This window comes from Lycium ferocissimum, chromosome 6, assembly GCF_029784015.1.
Source record: "Lycium ferocissimum isolate CSIRO_LF1 chromosome 6, AGI_CSIRO_Lferr_CH_V1, whole genome shotgun sequence".
NCBI classification, from domain to species: Eukaryota; Viridiplantae; Streptophyta; class Magnoliopsida; order Solanales; family Solanaceae; genus Lycium; species Lycium ferocissimum.
The window spans coordinates 74,049,993-74,067,628 of NC_081347.1; the positions used below are offsets into that span (position 1 = coordinate 74,049,993).

The 17,636-nt window shown below is 34.5% G+C and overlaps 2 protein-coding genes and 1 pseudogene across 2 annotated transcripts; 2 read left to right on the top strand and 1 right to left on the bottom strand.

The window, feature by feature from the left end:
• Positions 1 to 287: 287 nt before the first annotated feature.
• On the bottom strand, positions 288 to 7,648 carry LOC132060424 (ribonucleoside-diphosphate reductase large subunit-like). Its single transcript, XM_059453468.1, has 17 exons — positions 7,244 to 7,648; positions 5,595 to 5,656; positions 5,391 to 5,478; positions 5,011 to 5,274; positions 4,674 to 4,914; positions 4,514 to 4,590; positions 3,834 to 4,004; positions 3,660 to 3,752; positions 3,428 to 3,577; positions 3,251 to 3,337; positions 3,003 to 3,167; positions 2,809 to 2,928; positions 2,042 to 2,244; positions 1,803 to 1,952; positions 1,556 to 1,703; positions 768 to 851; positions 288 to 681 (listed from the first exon to the last, which is right to left on the bottom strand). Exons 3-17 carry the CDS (start codon positions 5,466 to 5,468, stop codon positions 586 to 588), a joined length of 2,127 nt encoding a protein of 708 aa, XP_059309451.1. The 5' UTR covers positions 5,469 to 5,478; positions 5,595 to 5,656; positions 7,244 to 7,648; the 3' UTR covers positions 288 to 585.
• Positions 7,649 to 13,355: 5,707 nt separating this feature from the next.
• LOC132061651 (putative WEB family protein At1g65010, chloroplastic) lies at positions 13,356 to 15,477 on the top strand. The gene is made up of 3 exons (XM_059454421.1): positions 13,356 to 13,681; positions 14,057 to 14,216; positions 14,620 to 15,477. Exons 1-3 carry the CDS (start codon positions 13,662 to 13,664, stop codon positions 15,475 to 15,477), a joined length of 1,038 nt encoding a protein of 345 aa, XP_059310404.1. The 5' UTR covers positions 13,356 to 13,661.
• Positions 15,478 to 15,655: 178 nt separating this feature from the next.
• LOC132061652 (putative WEB family protein At1g65010, chloroplastic) overlaps positions 15,656 to 17,636 on the top strand; it is a 12,106-nt pseudogene continuing 10,125 nt past the window's right edge.

Sequence of the window (17,636 nt, forward strand, 5' to 3'; positions counted from 1 at the left end):
CTATGCAAAACTGATAAGCACATCATCCGATATTTGTAAACCACATTTGTTCACTTTTACTATCAATCTTTTACTGAATGAATATGAAACCATACTTGTTCTTCTTTTAATATATTTAACCTTCCATTATTGACATTTTCAGAGGCATCAGCATTAGGGAAGCTTCTATCGTTGAGACATTCAAAAGACCAAATTTAAGAAGGTTTCACTTCCCCAATCTTGCTTTTCTCATGCCATTCTGTTAAATCAGATTTCACAGCCACCAAACACAAATTGGAATTCAATCATTCAAGAACTATTAATCTTGGCATTAACACAATATTAACACTGATACCTTAAGACACGCATTACAGGAAATACCATTTACTGATATAAGGAAATTACTAGCTTGTTTGTAACAGCAGAGACTATAACCTAATATATGTACAAAGAGTTAAACCAGATTCAACCAGGGACATCAATACAGGCCATATCCCAATGGAGGCCTATTTGGCCTGTAGATACTAAGCTTTCCCAGCAAGCAGGAAAGAAATACATAACGAAAGCCAAATTTTCAAAACGCTCCTGGTTATCTGGCATCAATCCCTAACTTCCACAGGCCATACACTCATCACGGTTACTCAAAGAGCACACCATCTGTGCCATTTTAGTTTCTTCATCAACTGGAGTCTCTGGCTTTTCCTGCATTCAAATCCCAAACGCATTCTGTAACAATGAATATATTGATTTTATGATGAGAAAGCAAATCAAGATATAACGGTTGCTACCTTTAGTATGGAAGTGTCAACTGTGAACTTGATGGCATCAGCTGCAGCCCGTGATCTTAGATAGTACATACCTGTTTTCAAACCCTGCCAGTAACAATTTCAAAGGTCAATGAAACCTAAGCAACATGTGCAAACTAAACCCAACAAGACCATCTTCACATATGAATTTCGAGCAAATGTATCGTCTCCTAGACCAACTATCAGGTCTAGTAAGAACATGTTAGGATATGCCAACTATAACAACAACAACAACAACCCAATGAAATCCCACAACGTGGAGTCTGGACAGGGTAGAGTGTACGCAGACCTTACTCCTACCAAGGTAGGACAACTGTTTCTAAAAGACCCTCGGCTCAATAGAAAGCATAAAAAGAGGAAGGATATCCCAACTAGCAAAAATGATAAATCACAATTAGAGGTGGCAAATTTAGCCCATGAAAACATGACACGGTCAAGTTTGGGCTGGTCATTGACCCACGTATTTATTAGTTCAGCCCATCAAGAATTGGGCTGCCCAAATTGACCCATGAGAAATCTTATCAAAATATTTTCAAAACATCATAGTAAAGAAAAACATAGTTTTATTAGGTAAATTATAAAACATAGGAAGAATTGGGAGGGTTGGATTACGACCCTGCTTTTTGGCCCATTTAGCCAAACCCATTTCAGCCAAGTAACCTTTGAGCGGTCAATAACCGACCCATTTATTAACTCAACCCATTTGACCCTCTTAATCACAATATCTTACAATTGAAGCAATAAACTGTTATGTGAAATGCGAAGCATACCCTGGACCAAGTATGAAAATGCAGGGATGTAAGCTTTCCAAAATTGGGTTGGTCCATATGGATGTTGAGACTCTGACTCTGATCAATATAGCATCCACGGTCAACAGCCATATCAACTAAGTTCCGTTGCTTGATCTCCCAAACAGTCCTAAACATCAACACATAGTATAAGCACTGAATTGGAAGTAGAATGAACATGAAATCAGGAGAAAAAAAAAATCAAGCAACACGGAAAAGGAATTCATACTTGTATATGAGTTTAAGATCCTGTGGAATTTCTGGGATTTTCTGCACGGAACCATCATCATAAATAATCCTATTCTTGAGGGTAGGAGACCAAAGCCCCATCTCAGTTAAATCATGAAGAAGATGCTTGTTCACCACAACAAATTCACCACTGAAAAAAGAACATCCATAGTTAATATCTGAAGACAGTAAAATTAATTCAAACTGCATTGAGCTAAAGGATCTGGCTGCAAAAGTAACCTTAGCACTCTTCTACTGTAGATATTGGATGTATATGGCTCAAAGCATTCATTATTTCCAAGAATTTGGCTGGTTGAAGCAGTGGGCATTGGAGCTACAAGAAGTGAATTTCTTACACCATTCTTTGCAATCATTTCACGGAGAACACCCCAATCCCATCGATCTGATGGTGTTACTCCCCACATGTCTGGCTGGATAATACCCTGAACAGAATAGTTCAATCTTAATTGAGTACAATGAAAATCAGAAAGAAATAGGCAATAGTGAATCCAACACAAAATCTGACAAATCATTAAACTTTTGGTCCTGTAATATTAAAGATTTATTTCGGGTCTATTTTCAAATTAATCTTTTGACTCAGATGACATCTTCGAAGTTAACAGCAAAATTACATTTCTTTATGTCTAAGGGCACATGACGATAGCCTAGCTAAGAGGCAGATTCAAGATTTCTAGAACATGGATGCCACAAATGAAAGGAAAAAAAAGTATTAAGTGAGAATTGATCCCGTTACTCTGGAAAAACAACTAAACATTAAACCAAGTGCACAATTCACCCTTTTTTAAGTATGGGTACCAGCAGACTACTAGATAAATTCTAGAAAGTACCTAAAAAACCTATTTTTGCGGAAAGACCACTAGTTCACGTGCACTATAATTTTGAGAGTAAATCTGCCCCTGGCGTAGCTCAATTTTCAGAAGTCCTCAACAACCAAACAAGTCATCCACATAGTAAATCATCAGCTAAAGCAAAGTTCCAATATATACCTTGCTTACTGGACTTCCTGCATATGTCTCATATGGGCCTTCCTTGGCGGCTAATTCAGAAGAGGCTTTTAAAGCATGGTAGTATATTGTCTCAAATATGTCTTTGTTCAGCTGCTGAGCCTATACATTTACAAAATACAAGATCAGCCCCACTGAACCAGTTAAACCATAAAAGATGGATGAAGGGTGAATACCTCTGGTGAATCAAATGCCATGCCAAGCAATATGAATGTGTCTGCAAGACCCTGGACCCCAAGTCCAATAGGTCTGTGTCGTAAATTAGACCTTTTTGCAGTTTCGACAGGGTAGTAATTGACATCAATAATTTTGTTCAAGTTCTTAGTCACCAATGCAGTGACCTGTCTCACATGAAAAATAGAACAAGATCAGACAGATATCCAAGATAAAGTAGGTAAGTCCGATTTGATAGAAAAAGTCTAACCTCTGCCAGTTTGTCAAAATCAAAGTATCGGTTTTTAGAGCCTCTGCTCCCAACAAGTTTAGACGGTTGTGATTCACTTGGGACCTCCTAAAAGATATAAAGGAAAATGATAAAATAACAGGACAAAGAAAACTTAAAAACAAGCAATGTTTTCAAGTTTATGGCATTTGTAACTACCTTCTCTCTAACATATCGTGGAAGAGCAATTGATGCAAGATTGCACACGGCAGTTTCAGTAGGACTTGTGTATTCAATAATTTCAGTACACAAGTTAGAAGACTTGATTGTGCCGAGATTCTGCTGGTTGCTTTTTCTATTACAAGTATCCTATGATAACGAACAAAAGAAAGGATTAAAAAGTTTCCGATGCATCCAAACAGCATAAACAAAAGTATAATATTAAAGTTACCTTATACAGCATGTATGGGGTCCCAGTTTCTATCTGAGACTTCAAGATCTCAAACCAGAGATTTTGTGCTTGCAGAACCTTCTTTGCTTTACCCTGAATTGAAAAAATTGGATCATTTTTTCAATTTATCCAAGCTTGGCAAGCAATTAATCACAATAGTAGACTTAGTTTTACCTCTCTTTCATACTTTGTATACAGCTTTTCAAAATCTTCACCCCAGCAATCTGCCAATCCAGGAGCCTCACTTGGACAAAATAAAGACCATTGCCCGTTGCTTTGGACTCTTTCCATAAAAAGATCTGGCACCCAAAGAGCGTAGAAAAGATCTCGGGCCCGATGCTCTTCCTGCAGAGATGGACATGTTATGTCAATTAAGCAATTGCAAGCCTTATGATATGACAGGATTACAGAAATCCTAGTGGAAAGAACAGTTTGATTAAGCCACTTTAGTCTTGTAAGACTAATAGCTTGCTTGGCCAAGCTTCCAAAATTAGCTTCTTTTAAAAAGTGCTTTTTCTTAGAAGTGCTTTTGGAAAAAGCACTTTTAGAAAGTAATAGATTGTGTTTGGCTAATCCAACTTTAAAAATATTTTTGCCAGTATTAGAGCATGAATTTGTGCTTAACCAAAGTTCAAAAGTGTTTTTGGGGAAAAGCTACCTTGTTTAAGGTCTAAAACATCTTCTGCAAATACTCAAAAACACTTATTTTCCCCCTAAAAGCTTAGGCCAAACACTTCAATTGTCTAAAATAAGTACTTTTTTAAAAAACATGACACTTTTGGCTTCTCAGGAACTTGGCCAAACAGGCTATAATACGCATAGAAAATTGATTAGATCAAGGATAGTAACTACACCTTTCCATGGTTCTTCCTCAAATCCAGAAATTCAAATATATCAGAATGCCAGGGTTCAAGATAGACAGCAAAAGCACCTATACGCAACATAGAATTGTCAGAAATAATCAAATCCAGACCTTGGCCCATTATAAGTATATCTAACAAAATCTAGGCTTACCCTTTCTTTTGCCACCTCCTTGATCAACATATCGAGCAGTGTCATTAAACACACGTAGCATCGGAATAATTCCATTTGATGTCCCATTTGTTCCACGAATATAACTCCCAGTACCACGAATATTGTGCACAGATACTCCAATTCCTCCAGCAGATTTGCTAATAACAGCACACTCCTTAAGAGTGTCATATATGCCCTCAATACTATCTTCTTTCATGCATACAAGGAAGCAGCTACTTAACTGCAAGTCGAGGATGCGACAAAGTGTTCGGATCATTGTGCAATTGGAAATTATGCTTAGGAGCTATTTATCTATTTTCTAATTAAATTGACATACTTGAGGCCTTGGAGTTCCAGCGTTAAAAAGAGTTGGAGACGCATGAGTGAACCATCTTTGAGACATCAAATGATAAGTATTGATGGCAGATTCGATATCATCTTTGTGGATCCCAACAGAGACTCTCATCAGCATATGTTGTGGCCTTTCTACGACCTTTCCATCAATCTTTAAGAGGTAAGACCGCTCCAGGGTTTTGAAACCAAAGTAATCATAGTCAAAGTCCCTGTCATATATGATCTCACTGTCCAATCGAGCTGCATTCTGTGGAATAAAAAGGCAAGTAGTTAATAACTGACCTCTAAAATTCTAAAGTATCGATGAAGCAACAATCATCATCAGATAATAAAATGATATAAGTGAGGTGTTGCTCAATATACCTTCATTATAATCTCATACACTTCATCAGAAATCAGAGGCGCCTTAAGTCCAGATCTCTCGCTGACATGGTTGTGCATGTCCTTAACCCTGTGAAAATCACAAATATATTGTAAACCACAACTTTCTATTCTCAATCATTGGACCAGTGTTTTATTCCAAAGAACAAAAAACACTAATGATAATAAATAATTCAAAGTCCTTACGTCTCGGAAAATATTTTCTTTGTGTTCTTGTGCAGATTGGAAACAGCAATCCTTGCAGCCAGCTGCAATATAAATACATTTAAACAAATGGATAATTAAATACACCTTCAAAAAGCAAAAACTCATCTTTAGATGTAATTTCAACATAAGGTTTACTCTATCTAAACTACAATGGAGAACTCAATAATTAGTACCCCCAATTTATATGACACTTTTTTTTTCCATTTAGAAAATTTGAAAATGTTTGACAGAATTCCACTAACTATATTATTCTACACAACTTTCAACTATTCAAATTCATTTAATACTTCAACTTATAAACTATGACATATGCTTTTTATCTATCAAGCTAGTTTCTCAATCAGTGGTTTTATATTAGTATATCTTTTTCAATACTACTAATATAGTTGGCAAAATTAAATTAATATCTTAAAATTTCCATGTTCAATCAAACATAGTCAAATAAAATAAACTGATAAACTATTAAGAAAACGCAAAAAAGTAACAAGCAGGTCCTAAGTAGAACGGTATCATTTCCGAAGTGTAAAAAAAAGTTTAAACTGCAGTCCAACCTAATCAGGGTTGTCTATATAAATCCTCATTATATCAATTCCCCACTATTCAGCCCAATTTCATTATATCACAAATTACTTCTATCTCAAATTAACCCAGAATTCAAAACTAATTATCATTTCCAACTTCCACACACTCAAAACACAAACCGAAAAAAACATTGGTTTGTCCAATAAAACATTGTCAAATTAAATAAATAAATTTATAAATCTATATGAAACACAAAAGAGAAACAAGTAAATAGTAAGCAGAACAGTGTCATGTCCCAAATTAAAATAAAATGTCCAAACTGCAACAAATAAATCAACCAATATCTATCACATACACCTTAAATTCAAACTAATTGGGATTGTCTATACGAATCCTATATATCAAGTCCCCTCCATTTGTCCCAATTCATAAGATTACAAAATACCTTAATCTCAAATTAACCCAGAATTGAAAATAAGTGGGCGTTTGGACATAAAAAATGTGAAATTTGAAAGGAAAAAAAGGGTTAAATTTCAGTTATAAACAATTTATGGGTCAAAATTACATATTCATAGCCCATATTTTAAATTACAAACCTACAGCCCAACATTTCATGGCCCAACTTAAATATTCACCTTTATACAACAATATACAACTTTATACACCTACTATAGACAATATATACACTTTGTATAATAATGTATAAGACTAGTATACAATGTTATACAACAATATATAACTTTATACATCTACTGTAGACAATGTATAAACCTTGTATAAAAGTGCATAATAATGTACAAGACTAGTAAAAAACTAAAGAGGAAAAACATGATTCCAAAATAGAATTCCAAAACAAAAAAAAAAAGTGAAAACTATCCATGGCCAAACAGACCCTAATTATCATTTCCAAATTCAACATGCGCAAAACACAATCAAATACAAACTAGCTGGGGTTGTCTATATGAATCCTCATTAAATTACAAAATACTTTTACCTCAAATAAACACAAGATCCAAAACTAATTACCATTTCCAAATTCAACACACTCAAAACACAATCCAATACACAACAAATCAACAAAAACATGACAAAAATCATAAACTCACACAAGCATAATCAGGATGATTAGCAGTCAAAGCCGCGGCCGTCTCAGCAGCCAATTCATCAAGTTGACTAGTAGTAACGCCTTTATAAACACCAGCACAAACTTTCTACGATACGAGTACCGGATCACAATGTTCAGGACTAAGTCCATAACTCAATTTCTTTAACCTAGCTGTTATCTTATCAAAATGTACTGTTTCTTGTCTCCCATCTCTCTTCACCACATACATCTTTGTTTTTTTTTCTTTGAGGAATTTCGTCGAACACTTGATAGACACAATTGATTTATTTAGGGATTTGCTACAATTTTTTCAGTGAGATATGTGTGTGTATATATATACATTTGTAATTTAACAGTTTGAATTTTTGTTGTAATTGAATTTCCCTCTTCTTTTTTTCTTTTGAAGTACAAATTAGGGTTTTGAAATTTTCCCGCCAAATGAAAGGGCGGGTTTTGGCGGTATTAATATTATGGAGATGAAAAGTGGAGGAGAAGCTGGATGTGGGGTCCACTTTGTTAGGATATTTGTGGACATTATATGTTTGAGATATAATTATAAAAAAGGAAATAGTTGATGAAAAGTTAAAATATTTTTTTGATTTTATTTCATATATTGGTGATTTATAGCCTGTTTGGCTAAACTTTTAAAATTAACTTATTTTTTAAAAGTAAAAAAAAAGTATTTTTGTCGAAAAGAAGTTTGTGTTTGGCCAATTAATTTAAAAAGCACGTTTGAGCATCAATTTTTATTTGACTAATTTTTTTAAAAATACTTCTAAGTGTATTTTTCTCAAAAGTGCTTTTGCGCAGATATAATTTTTTAGCTTCTGAAAAACTGATTATGCTACTCCCCAGAAGCACTTATTTTCTCCCAAAAGCTTGGTCAAATAACTCATTTTTTAAAAAATAAGCACTTATTGAAGAAAATAAGTACTTTTGGAGAAAAATAAGCTTGGCCAAACAGTCTATTAGATTCTAGAGATATATTTCTAAGGGTTCATTTGGTACACAAACTAAATTATCTCGGGATAATAATCCTAATTTTAGACTAATTTGTCCCATCTAGAATGCGGATAAAATAATACTATCAAGGTTAATGAGATATCCATCTCGAAGTTTGAGCTTCATTTTGATAAAGATTTATTCGTTCTACCAAACATGATATAAAATTGATTCCAAAATTAGTACTGGAATATCTCATCTTATACCGTGTACCAAACGATCCCAAAAGTTATAAAGCAAGATAAAAATTATTCAAGCTAATAAGTAACAACATTAAATGCTTTTTATTTAAGACAACAAACATATTACTGATTGATCACAATTCTCATATTATCATATATTTTCTATCATAATTAAATACTTGTTAGGAGCAGTAAGATTGCATATTACTTTACTACCAAATATAAACTTTGTCTTATATTTATTATAGCAGGATTTCACATAATAGAAATATTGAGAAATTAATAAAATTAAATATAAGTCCGCATAACTTTTAAAAATCATAAGTATCAATTTTAATGCTCGTTTATAATTTTAGTTTTGCCGCCAATATTTGTAAATTTTGGTGTGTTTAGGCAGGACAAATTTAATATATTGATGAATAGGTTAGCTTTCATTACAAGATTGGACCTTGGAGTTTGGACCATTTTGCATTTTTTATCTTTTTATCTTTTTTTATTGCCCTTTTCTGGGATCCAAACTCCAAGCTTGTACTTCGTCCGTTCACTTTTACTTGTTCACTATTCCTAAAATAGATTTTTATTTTTACTTGTCATTTTTCACATATCAAGATAAGACAAAAAAAAAAACTGTTTTACCCTTAACATTAATTACTCATTCCAAATCATTTTCCAAAACCAATACCATTATATACCAATTAATATGGGCATCATGGTAAAATACACACTTCATTTATTATTTATTAAACAACGTAAAAAGTTAAAAGTGGACAAATAAAAGTGAACAAAGAGAGTAAGTTGTAATGCAAGTCAACATATTCACATTTCACATATTTGAATTTCAAATCTTTTCTTAATCTGAATTCAAAAGTTTGAATTTTAAATTCACTTCACCATGCTTCACAAAAGGATGTGGTCTTCTCTCTTTCTTTTTCGGGTAAGTATTTTCTCACATTAGATGATCAAAACGTCACAAATTGGGATTATCTAGCCAAACTTCAAATATTATGTCTGAAGTTTGGGAATAAGCTATAAACTTCACACAAAAGTATATGAAATTTGGACTGGCTAAGCCAAACTTCAAACAAAAAGATTTAAAGTTCACTTGCAAATGTCGTTTGAAATTACGCTTTCACAGACAACTTCAGACACTGTTTATTATGAAACAACACTTCAAATTTTGTATCCTGGACTTAGTCTCAAAGTGGCTAAATTTGTAAATTTTACACACTGCATGTATGACTTAAATGGTAATCTCAAAATCGGCCAATAAAAAGAAGAGAATTTTACATAGTGTAGAGAACATATAAGAGATATTTATATTTAGTAACTACACTTTATTTTAATCACATCTAGTAGCTATTATTTTTATTCTTCATTTTATTTATTTTTTTATTTTTAAAAAAAATTTATTTTAAATTTTTATTTTTATTTAAAAAAAAAAATCGCTCGGGGTTTAGAATCTTAGGGTTAGCTTTGAGATGTTTTTTCACCACGAAATCGTCGCCAGAGCTCCAGCGAAACCCACTGCTCCCTCTTCTCAGATCTAACTATATTCTCAGATCTGGCACCATTCTCCTCGCCATTGACATCGCCGCCGGAGCTCCTTCTCCAATCGACACCACAACCATCGTCAACACCGAAATAATTTCTTGGCTTTCTCATAAACTCGATGTGAAATGTGGAAAGGTCACGTAGGATGTATAGTCTTAAATCTCATGATAGCATCGCGGGCATAATCCCTCCTTCGGTTAAAATGCCACGAAATGATGAGATTGACGGCGGAGTGTATTTCTCAGATCTGAATGTATTTCTAAGATCTGAGTATTTATCATTGTTGTTGCTTGAGATGTATTTGTTTTTGTGTTGAATACATGGAAAGAACTGGTTGGATCCTTACTGGACCACGGCGCCGTTGTCGGCGGTGGACGATTGGGTGTGTTTAAGATCTGAGTGTATTTTCTCTCTCTTGTGTCTCAGGTCTGAGTGTATTTCAACTTTGATATTCATTATTTTTTAGTGTAAAATTTAGTGTTTCTTTACAGCAAAATACAAATAAATAAATACAATGAATTTGAATACAGTTGAATATCCCTATATTTTTTTGCGCTTATGTTGTTTGAATACAACCGAATTTAAAATACAATAATTTGAATATAGTATAAAAGTAGTTACGAATGAATACAACCGAATTGAATATAACAAAATACAGTCGAATTTGAATACACGTTACTGTAGCTAAAAAATATAATTAATAAAAGTGTAGCTATGCATAAAAAAAAAAAATTCCAAAGACGAGGAAAAGGTACCGGATGTCAAGACGCATCAATTAATATCTTATCACGAGATTCAACGAGCAACAAATTATTTTGATGGATCAAATTTAATTGGTGTGGGAGGTTCTGGCTCTGTGTACAAAGGCACATTTTCTAGTGGAATTGTGGTTGTAATAAAGGTTCTGGATTTGCAAAATGAGGAAGTATGCAAGAGATTTGATACTGAATGTGAAGTGATAAGAAATGTTAGGCATAGAAATCTTGTACCGGTGGTTACTACTTGCTCTAGCGAACACATTACAGCCTTTGTCCTGCAGTATATGCCAAACGGGAGTCTTGAGAATTGGTTGTACAAAGAAGGTTGCCGCTTGAACCTCCTTCAAAGAGTTGCCATAATGCTTGATGTGGCTGTGGCTGTTGAATATCTGCATCATAGTCATCATACTCATATCGTTCATTATGATCTAAAACTAGCCAATATTCTTTTGGATGAAGAAATGGTGGCACATGTTGGTGATTTTGGAATCTCCAAAATTTTAGCTCTAAGAAAGTCAATGGCACATACCGAGACATTGGGCACTCTTGGATATATTGCACCAGGTATACTAGTCTCTTTCTTTTTTAGTTATCGAAGACACTCTCTTTTTTATTTCATAAAATATTGTTAGTACATATTTATAATTTATTGTTAAATCGGATGAGTAATTATTTATCATTTTTCGTTCTTTTAAGAATACACCTCGGAGGGAATAGTGTCCACTAGTGGTGATGTTTACAGCTATGGCATCATGGTAATGGAGGTTTTGGCAACAAGAAGACCAACAGATGAAGAGATATTCAATGAAAATCTTGACTTGAGGGAGTGGATAAGGCGAGCATTTCCAAGAACTATGATAGAAGTTGTGGATGCAATCTTTTTCTTGAGGAAGAACAAATCGCTCCCCAAAGTGAAATCTGCATAATTTCCATGATAAAATTGGCTTTAGATTGCACAAAGGGAACTCCAGAATCAGGGATAACCATGACACATTTTTGGACATGTAAAAGTTAACATCTCTTCCGGCAGTGTTCTTTTTAAGCTGCAAGTTAATGTGTTGCTTTTCAGTTATATGGTTTCTTTAAAGTTGTCCGTACTACTTTCGAGTCATGTCCTGTTTGTACTTCAAAGTGTTACATTTCCCCCATTTTGTGATTCCATATTTTAGTGCTATTGATTTTTTTTTTTTTTTTTTTTTTTTTTTTTTTACCTTTTTAACTGATTATAGCTTGAGTGCTTGAATAAACTAGAATTAAGTCAAGAAATATTATAAGAGTGTTTAGTTGCACTATTTTTCTTTCTGTTTGCAAGCTTGGAAATATATATGTGTTCCACCTCTTTTCCCCTCTCCTTCATATTTTTGATTCATTGGCTTCTTCTGTTACATTCAACTATTTTCTAAATGGAAATGCTCAGTTGGACTCCCTGAATTTTGCAGGTGAATCAAAGACTAGATCTAGCAATTGAATTGTTTTTACACTGTAAGTGTATATAACTAAAACTCAAAATCTAATTTGATAACCCTTTTTAAATATATTTTTTCAGTTTGTCCTTTAAAAAGCTAGGAGGGAGAGGTAGGTGTTTGGATACCTCTATGTTCCTATGTTTGGGACAAAAATAATCGACTATCTCTTTGAAATTTGATGTGCATATTGCTACGCTTTGGTGACATGACCCCCAAATATCATAGTTGTAGGTTGTAATTGTGTAAGTTTGTTACTTTGGGTTTAAAGTCTAACTGTTCGGCAATGGGCATAGTGTAAAAGATATTTACTATGACACCCATGCGGAGGTGGGTGGTTGTGGGGGGGGGGGGGAGGGGGGTATTGTTTATAAACTTCTAGACTGGCAAGCTTTTGAAGTAGAGATGCACATGACACCTTGGATGAATCTCGTGTCAGAATGAGAGATGGAACTTTAAAGTTCTTTAAAGGATAACACAAGTTCACATGTGACACACGTTTTAGGTTCGAAAAATCCCATTAATGGACAAATTCCTAAGGCCTGTTAGACCAAATCGCACAATACGTGTCAGGAGCTTGGGCCATTTACATAATCAAATCACTTAAATTACAATTACAAATAACTCTCTATAGTACATCTTGCTCGACAATCACGAAACATTACCGGAAAAAAGTTGTTTAAAAGTTCTTTATATTATAATTTAATTTCTTATATGCTTTCCCTATTTTAACTAAAAAGAGGCAAATGTGCAGGCTTGTCTTTGAAACTATTAATATACTTAGTGCCAATTGTAACTTAAAGCTCAACAAACTAATATTAGGGTGCCTGTTGCAGTAGTTATTAGAGAATATAATAACATTGAAATAGATTTATTGAATTAGAGGGGCAAAACATTAATTAAACAAACAAAAATTTAAAAAATCATGCTTGCCGGCCCCTAGACAAAGTTAGATGCCGCACCAAGCATGCTCCAAATATAGTAAAAATGATATAAAAATGTTCGGAAAAAAATCGTTATGGAAGAAAATATTATTTGATCTTTCATGCCAAAGAAGGCATGGACTAGGAACACTATAATAGTGAAAGAAACTGGGAGCATCTTACTATTTAAATTATTTGATCTTTCATGCCTAATTAGATATATACTAGGTTGAAACTGTTACTTTGTGTGAAAGCAAGTTATGTTATTAAATTACACATCTGTCTCTCAACATTTACTGTTATTTATATGTTGCAGTTTATGGAATTTGGCCGTTACAGCTGAGTTGCAAATAAAAACCTGCAAACTTTCAACTTTGTCATAGCCATAGCCCACAGGGTCTTCATTCTCTACCACCAATTTTGTAATACGCAAACAAAAAAATTTCATAGCAAACATAAAGTGGAACTTGTAATATATTTTCTGATTTTTTCCAAGATCAAGAATCTTCAACGAATAGTGATTCCAAACATATACGCTTGATGTTACGTTCCAGGTCAAGGTACTTCTTATTTTCTGCTACTGGTATGTCTCGATTTTTCTTCTTCTATGAGGTGGAGTATAGGACAACTAGCGGACACCTTAACTATTTTACCATAGGTAACCTTCCACCAAAGTTTGGACAGATAAAAAGATCAACTGACATTTTTTCGTTTCGGGTTTGAACACTTGTCTCCCACCATGGATTTATAGTCGTCCTCAGTTTTATAGGATGACAATGTTTTATTTGGATAAAATATGTGTTCTTGAATTTCATTTGTTACTTTTACGGTCCTGAATTTGTGATTCATGGGTTTGTGTTGTATCTTGTTTATATAATATGTCCGTTTGCATGATCATAAAGACTGAATCTTCGATGTTTTTCGAGAAATTATAGAGCTGGGTCCAATGATTCTGCAAAGAAGAGACATTCTTCAATCATTTCAAGAACTATTTCAGCATCAAAGCTTTGCAGATGTGATGCTTTGGGATCACAAATTGATTCAGGTGCCCTTGTTGGTCTTGAAAGAAAGTCCCCTGTTAAGCATCCGTCTCAGGTATTATTACCTTTTTATGCCATCTGCAACTAGTACTAATTTTGCAAATTTTATGTCAAAAAGATTAATGTTTAATTCAAGCACATGGAGATGTTAACGGTGAGGATTAATATAACTGACTCCAACTAGCTCAGAATTGTGGCTTAATGATAGTTCTAGTGTCAAACCGACACAAAAATGACTAATCGACTTCCATACTTAGAACTTCCCATTCTTTACTATGCTAAGGGAATAATATTTTTCACTTTATTCTTTTTACTCAAATGTATTTTAGGGAATTATGAAAATAAATTCTTGATTTTTTTTTCATTTTGGGAAAGTGATTTTTTTATGACTATAGATAACGGTTTTGTCCAAAACTATTAAAATATTAGTGTTTTTGTTTTGTTTTTTGTGTGTGTAGACTCCGACCGATAGACTTGTTGTCATGCAAGAACAAATGGAGAAACTTGAGAAGGATTTGAGACAGACCAGAGAGCAATTAGGATATGTTGAAGAAGAAAAGAGCAGAGCCATTAATGAACTTAGTGAGATGAAACATCCAGCTCAGGAGGCCAACATGAAAGCAAGTGATGGAATATCAAGAGAATTCTATGCCGAAGTTAAGACTTTGAAGGAATTGCTTAATAACAAACAAGAAGAATCGAAGATCACAGACAAGAATATCGAGTCTTTGAAGTTGGAGCTCGAAAAGGCGAAAAAATGTGAGCTCAAGTTACTTGAGAAAGATGCTAGTTTAGGAAAAGCATTCAAGATTCGTGTAACGGATTGGTCGTCCGATTTTCGAAAAAGGGTTCAAGAATTAGAAGATGAATTGGAGAACAGGAAGTTATCAGAGTCCAAAATATTTGATGCTTGGTTGTCAAAGACGAGGCAATTTGAACAAATCAAGATTGAACTTGAAGAATCCAAGCTCGAAATGAAATTGGCAAATGAGGCGGAAGAAAAGAACAGAAAGGCCTTAGATGATTTAGCGTTAGCGTTGAAGGAAGTTGCTTCTGAAGCATCTGAGGCCAAGAAGAAACTTCGTGCTACACAATTAGAATTAGGACAAGCAAAAAAAGAGGCTGGAAATATGAAAGAGACTATCAAAAGCACTAAGGTTAGATACCAAAAGCTTTTGGATGAAGCGAAAAAGGAAAAAGAAATATATAGGAGTACAGCAGAGCAATTGAAATTAGAGGCGGAGGAGTCACTATTAGCTTGGAATGGGAAAGAAATGAGCTTCATCACGTGTATAAAAGAAGTTCAGGAAGAGTGAGCTCTTGCTCTACACAAGGCTGCTAAGCTCAATGAGTCTTGAAGCAGGCTATCAATGAAGCAAAAGCTGCTGCTGACTTAGCGAGGCGTGAAAATTCTCAGCTCAAACATGAATCTAGAGCATGAATGCATTGTGAATGACAAAGCGTTGCTTTTTTCAGCATCAACAGAACATAAACATGCAGAATGAGAGCAAAAGAAATGAAGTCATGAAAGGCGAGGATCACATAAGCCAAGAAAACTTTAGCTTCAATCACCGTTAGTTAAAGCTTCCAAAAGATCAGGATACCGAGAAAGACTCAAAGGCTATGTGTCATAAATGTTGTTGCAATTCATATAGTAATAGGAATTTAATTAGGAGAAGAAAAACATTAGTTCTGAAATTGGAAGAGTTGCAAACCTCATAATGAGGTATAGTTTTCATAGGAAGGGGACTATTGTCTCGGCTACATTATATAGATTGTAACACCCCGTATCATTAGAGTTCTAGTGGAAAAACAAACTGAAGGTTTGAACGTTTTGTGAAAATAGTTGATAGGCCTATTTCGGGCAGCCATAACTCCTTAATTAGTTGGGAATTTGGGAAAGTACCCTTAATAAAAGTTGTAGTACATAAAAATAGCTTTCTAACGATATAAGGACCGACGATCGGAGAGATCGGAGCAAGGAGATATGATCATCTCAAGATGGCTAATAGTAAGGCGTTTAAAATTCTATAGAATCGGCTAAGTTTTTGATACGTCTGCCTTCCAGTCAAATTTGGTGAAAATACGTTGGGAATTTGAGGAAACTTAAAACATCAAAGTTGTATTCCTTTGAAATATCTTTCCAACGGTATATTGTGGAGCCCAAACAAAGCTCTGTACAAGAAGTTATGTCCATTTTACCGAATACTGTGCAGAACCGACACAGGTCCGTTGTGAGGGCGCGTGCGATGGCCTCGCGTCGCGCACCGATCGCACAAAAACACCCTCTCTGAATATTGACCTGCAGCGGGTCGTGCGCTGCATGTGCGGCGCGGGCCCATAGCATAACAGGTCCGATTTCGGGTCAAAAATCGAAATTTCGCGTTTTAAGTTATATTTAAGCTTGAGGTTTATTTCCCTAACACCCCTAGTCACGAAAAATTACCCTAAAGTCAGAGGGAACAATTCTCAAGCCTCAAGAACCCTCCAAGGTAAGTTTTATCATGATTCTAGGTTGAATTCAAGTCCCTAATCTCTTTCTAACTTGAGTAAACCCTTCTAATCAATAGAGTTGTGAGTGGAACATTATTGTTAGGCGTGGAAACCTAGAACTCAAATTCAAGACGATTGAACGTCAAAAGGTAATGTTCTACACTCTAATCATTCATAATAGTGATTGATGAGTTCTTGGGAGAATAGTAAATGAGTTTAGTAAAGAATTACACGAACTATAGTAGGGTTTTGGATTGTTGACTTGAGATTGTTATAATAATATGGGTGATGGAGAATGATGTTAATTACACCTAATTGAGATTGTAGAATCACCAGAAGTAATAGAATAGAATTGGGTGAAGAAATACCATTAATGGAGATTGTGGAGCTTTATGCCCAACTAAGTGTTTGATAAAATGCTTAGATGACCAAAGCATGAATATTATCGCTAATATTATCGCTAATATAGAATCCCTTTGACTAAATTAAAGGATTGCGAACATTGAAAGCTCAAAGGGGGAAATTAAAGGGATGGACTAATTTACGTTAGGGAATGTTTGATTCTCCCTTTTCCCTCTTTTCAATTTTCGTTTGACTCTATCCCTTTTCCCCAGTTTAAAATTTTGAATTTACTTTGGGTTGGTTGGAATTGTTTTTTTTGACAATTTGTTCCTAACTGGCCCCTAATCTTTATAGATTTTTATTGTTTCCACTAGTCTCGTCAAAATCATTGGAAAAAAATGGGTGTTTTTAATTCATCCCGCTATTTTCTTGGCTTTTCATTGTTATTATATCCGGCCCTTTTTAATTAAAATAATTCTATGTGATTTTGGGGCACAGATTTTTGTTACGTAAAGGGGAACGCGCCCCCACCCGGGGTGCGGTTTATTATTAACCCCCATATACAAAACGATAATAAAAATTAAATACCAGGGTATTCATTTCTCTTCTTGCTAATCAAACAAGTTTTCGTTTTTTTGTT

Coding starts and splice junctions, on each gene's coding strand:
- LOC132061651 (XM_059454421.1), top strand. CDS start 13,662: ATGTTACGTTCCAGGTCAAG. Junction 13,682..14,056: donor ATGTTACGTTCCAGGTCAAG/GTACTTCTTATT, acceptor GAGAAATTATAG/AGCTGGGTCCAATGATTCTG. Junction 14,217..14,619: donor CTGTTAAGCATCCGTCTCAG/GTATTATTACCT, acceptor TTGTGTGTGTAG/ACTCCGACCGATAGACTTGT.
- LOC132060424 (XM_059453468.1), bottom strand. CDS start 5,468: ATGCACAACCATGTCAGCGAGAGATCTGGACTTAAGGCGCCTCTGATT. Junction 3,338..3,427: donor CACGATATGTTAGAGAGAAG/GTAGTTACAAAT, acceptor TATATCTTTTAG/GAGGTCCCAAGTGAATCACA. Junction 1,953..2,041: donor TACAGTAGAAGAGTGCTAAG/GTTACTTTTGCA, acceptor TTCTTTTTTCAG/TGGTGAATTTGTTGTGGTGA.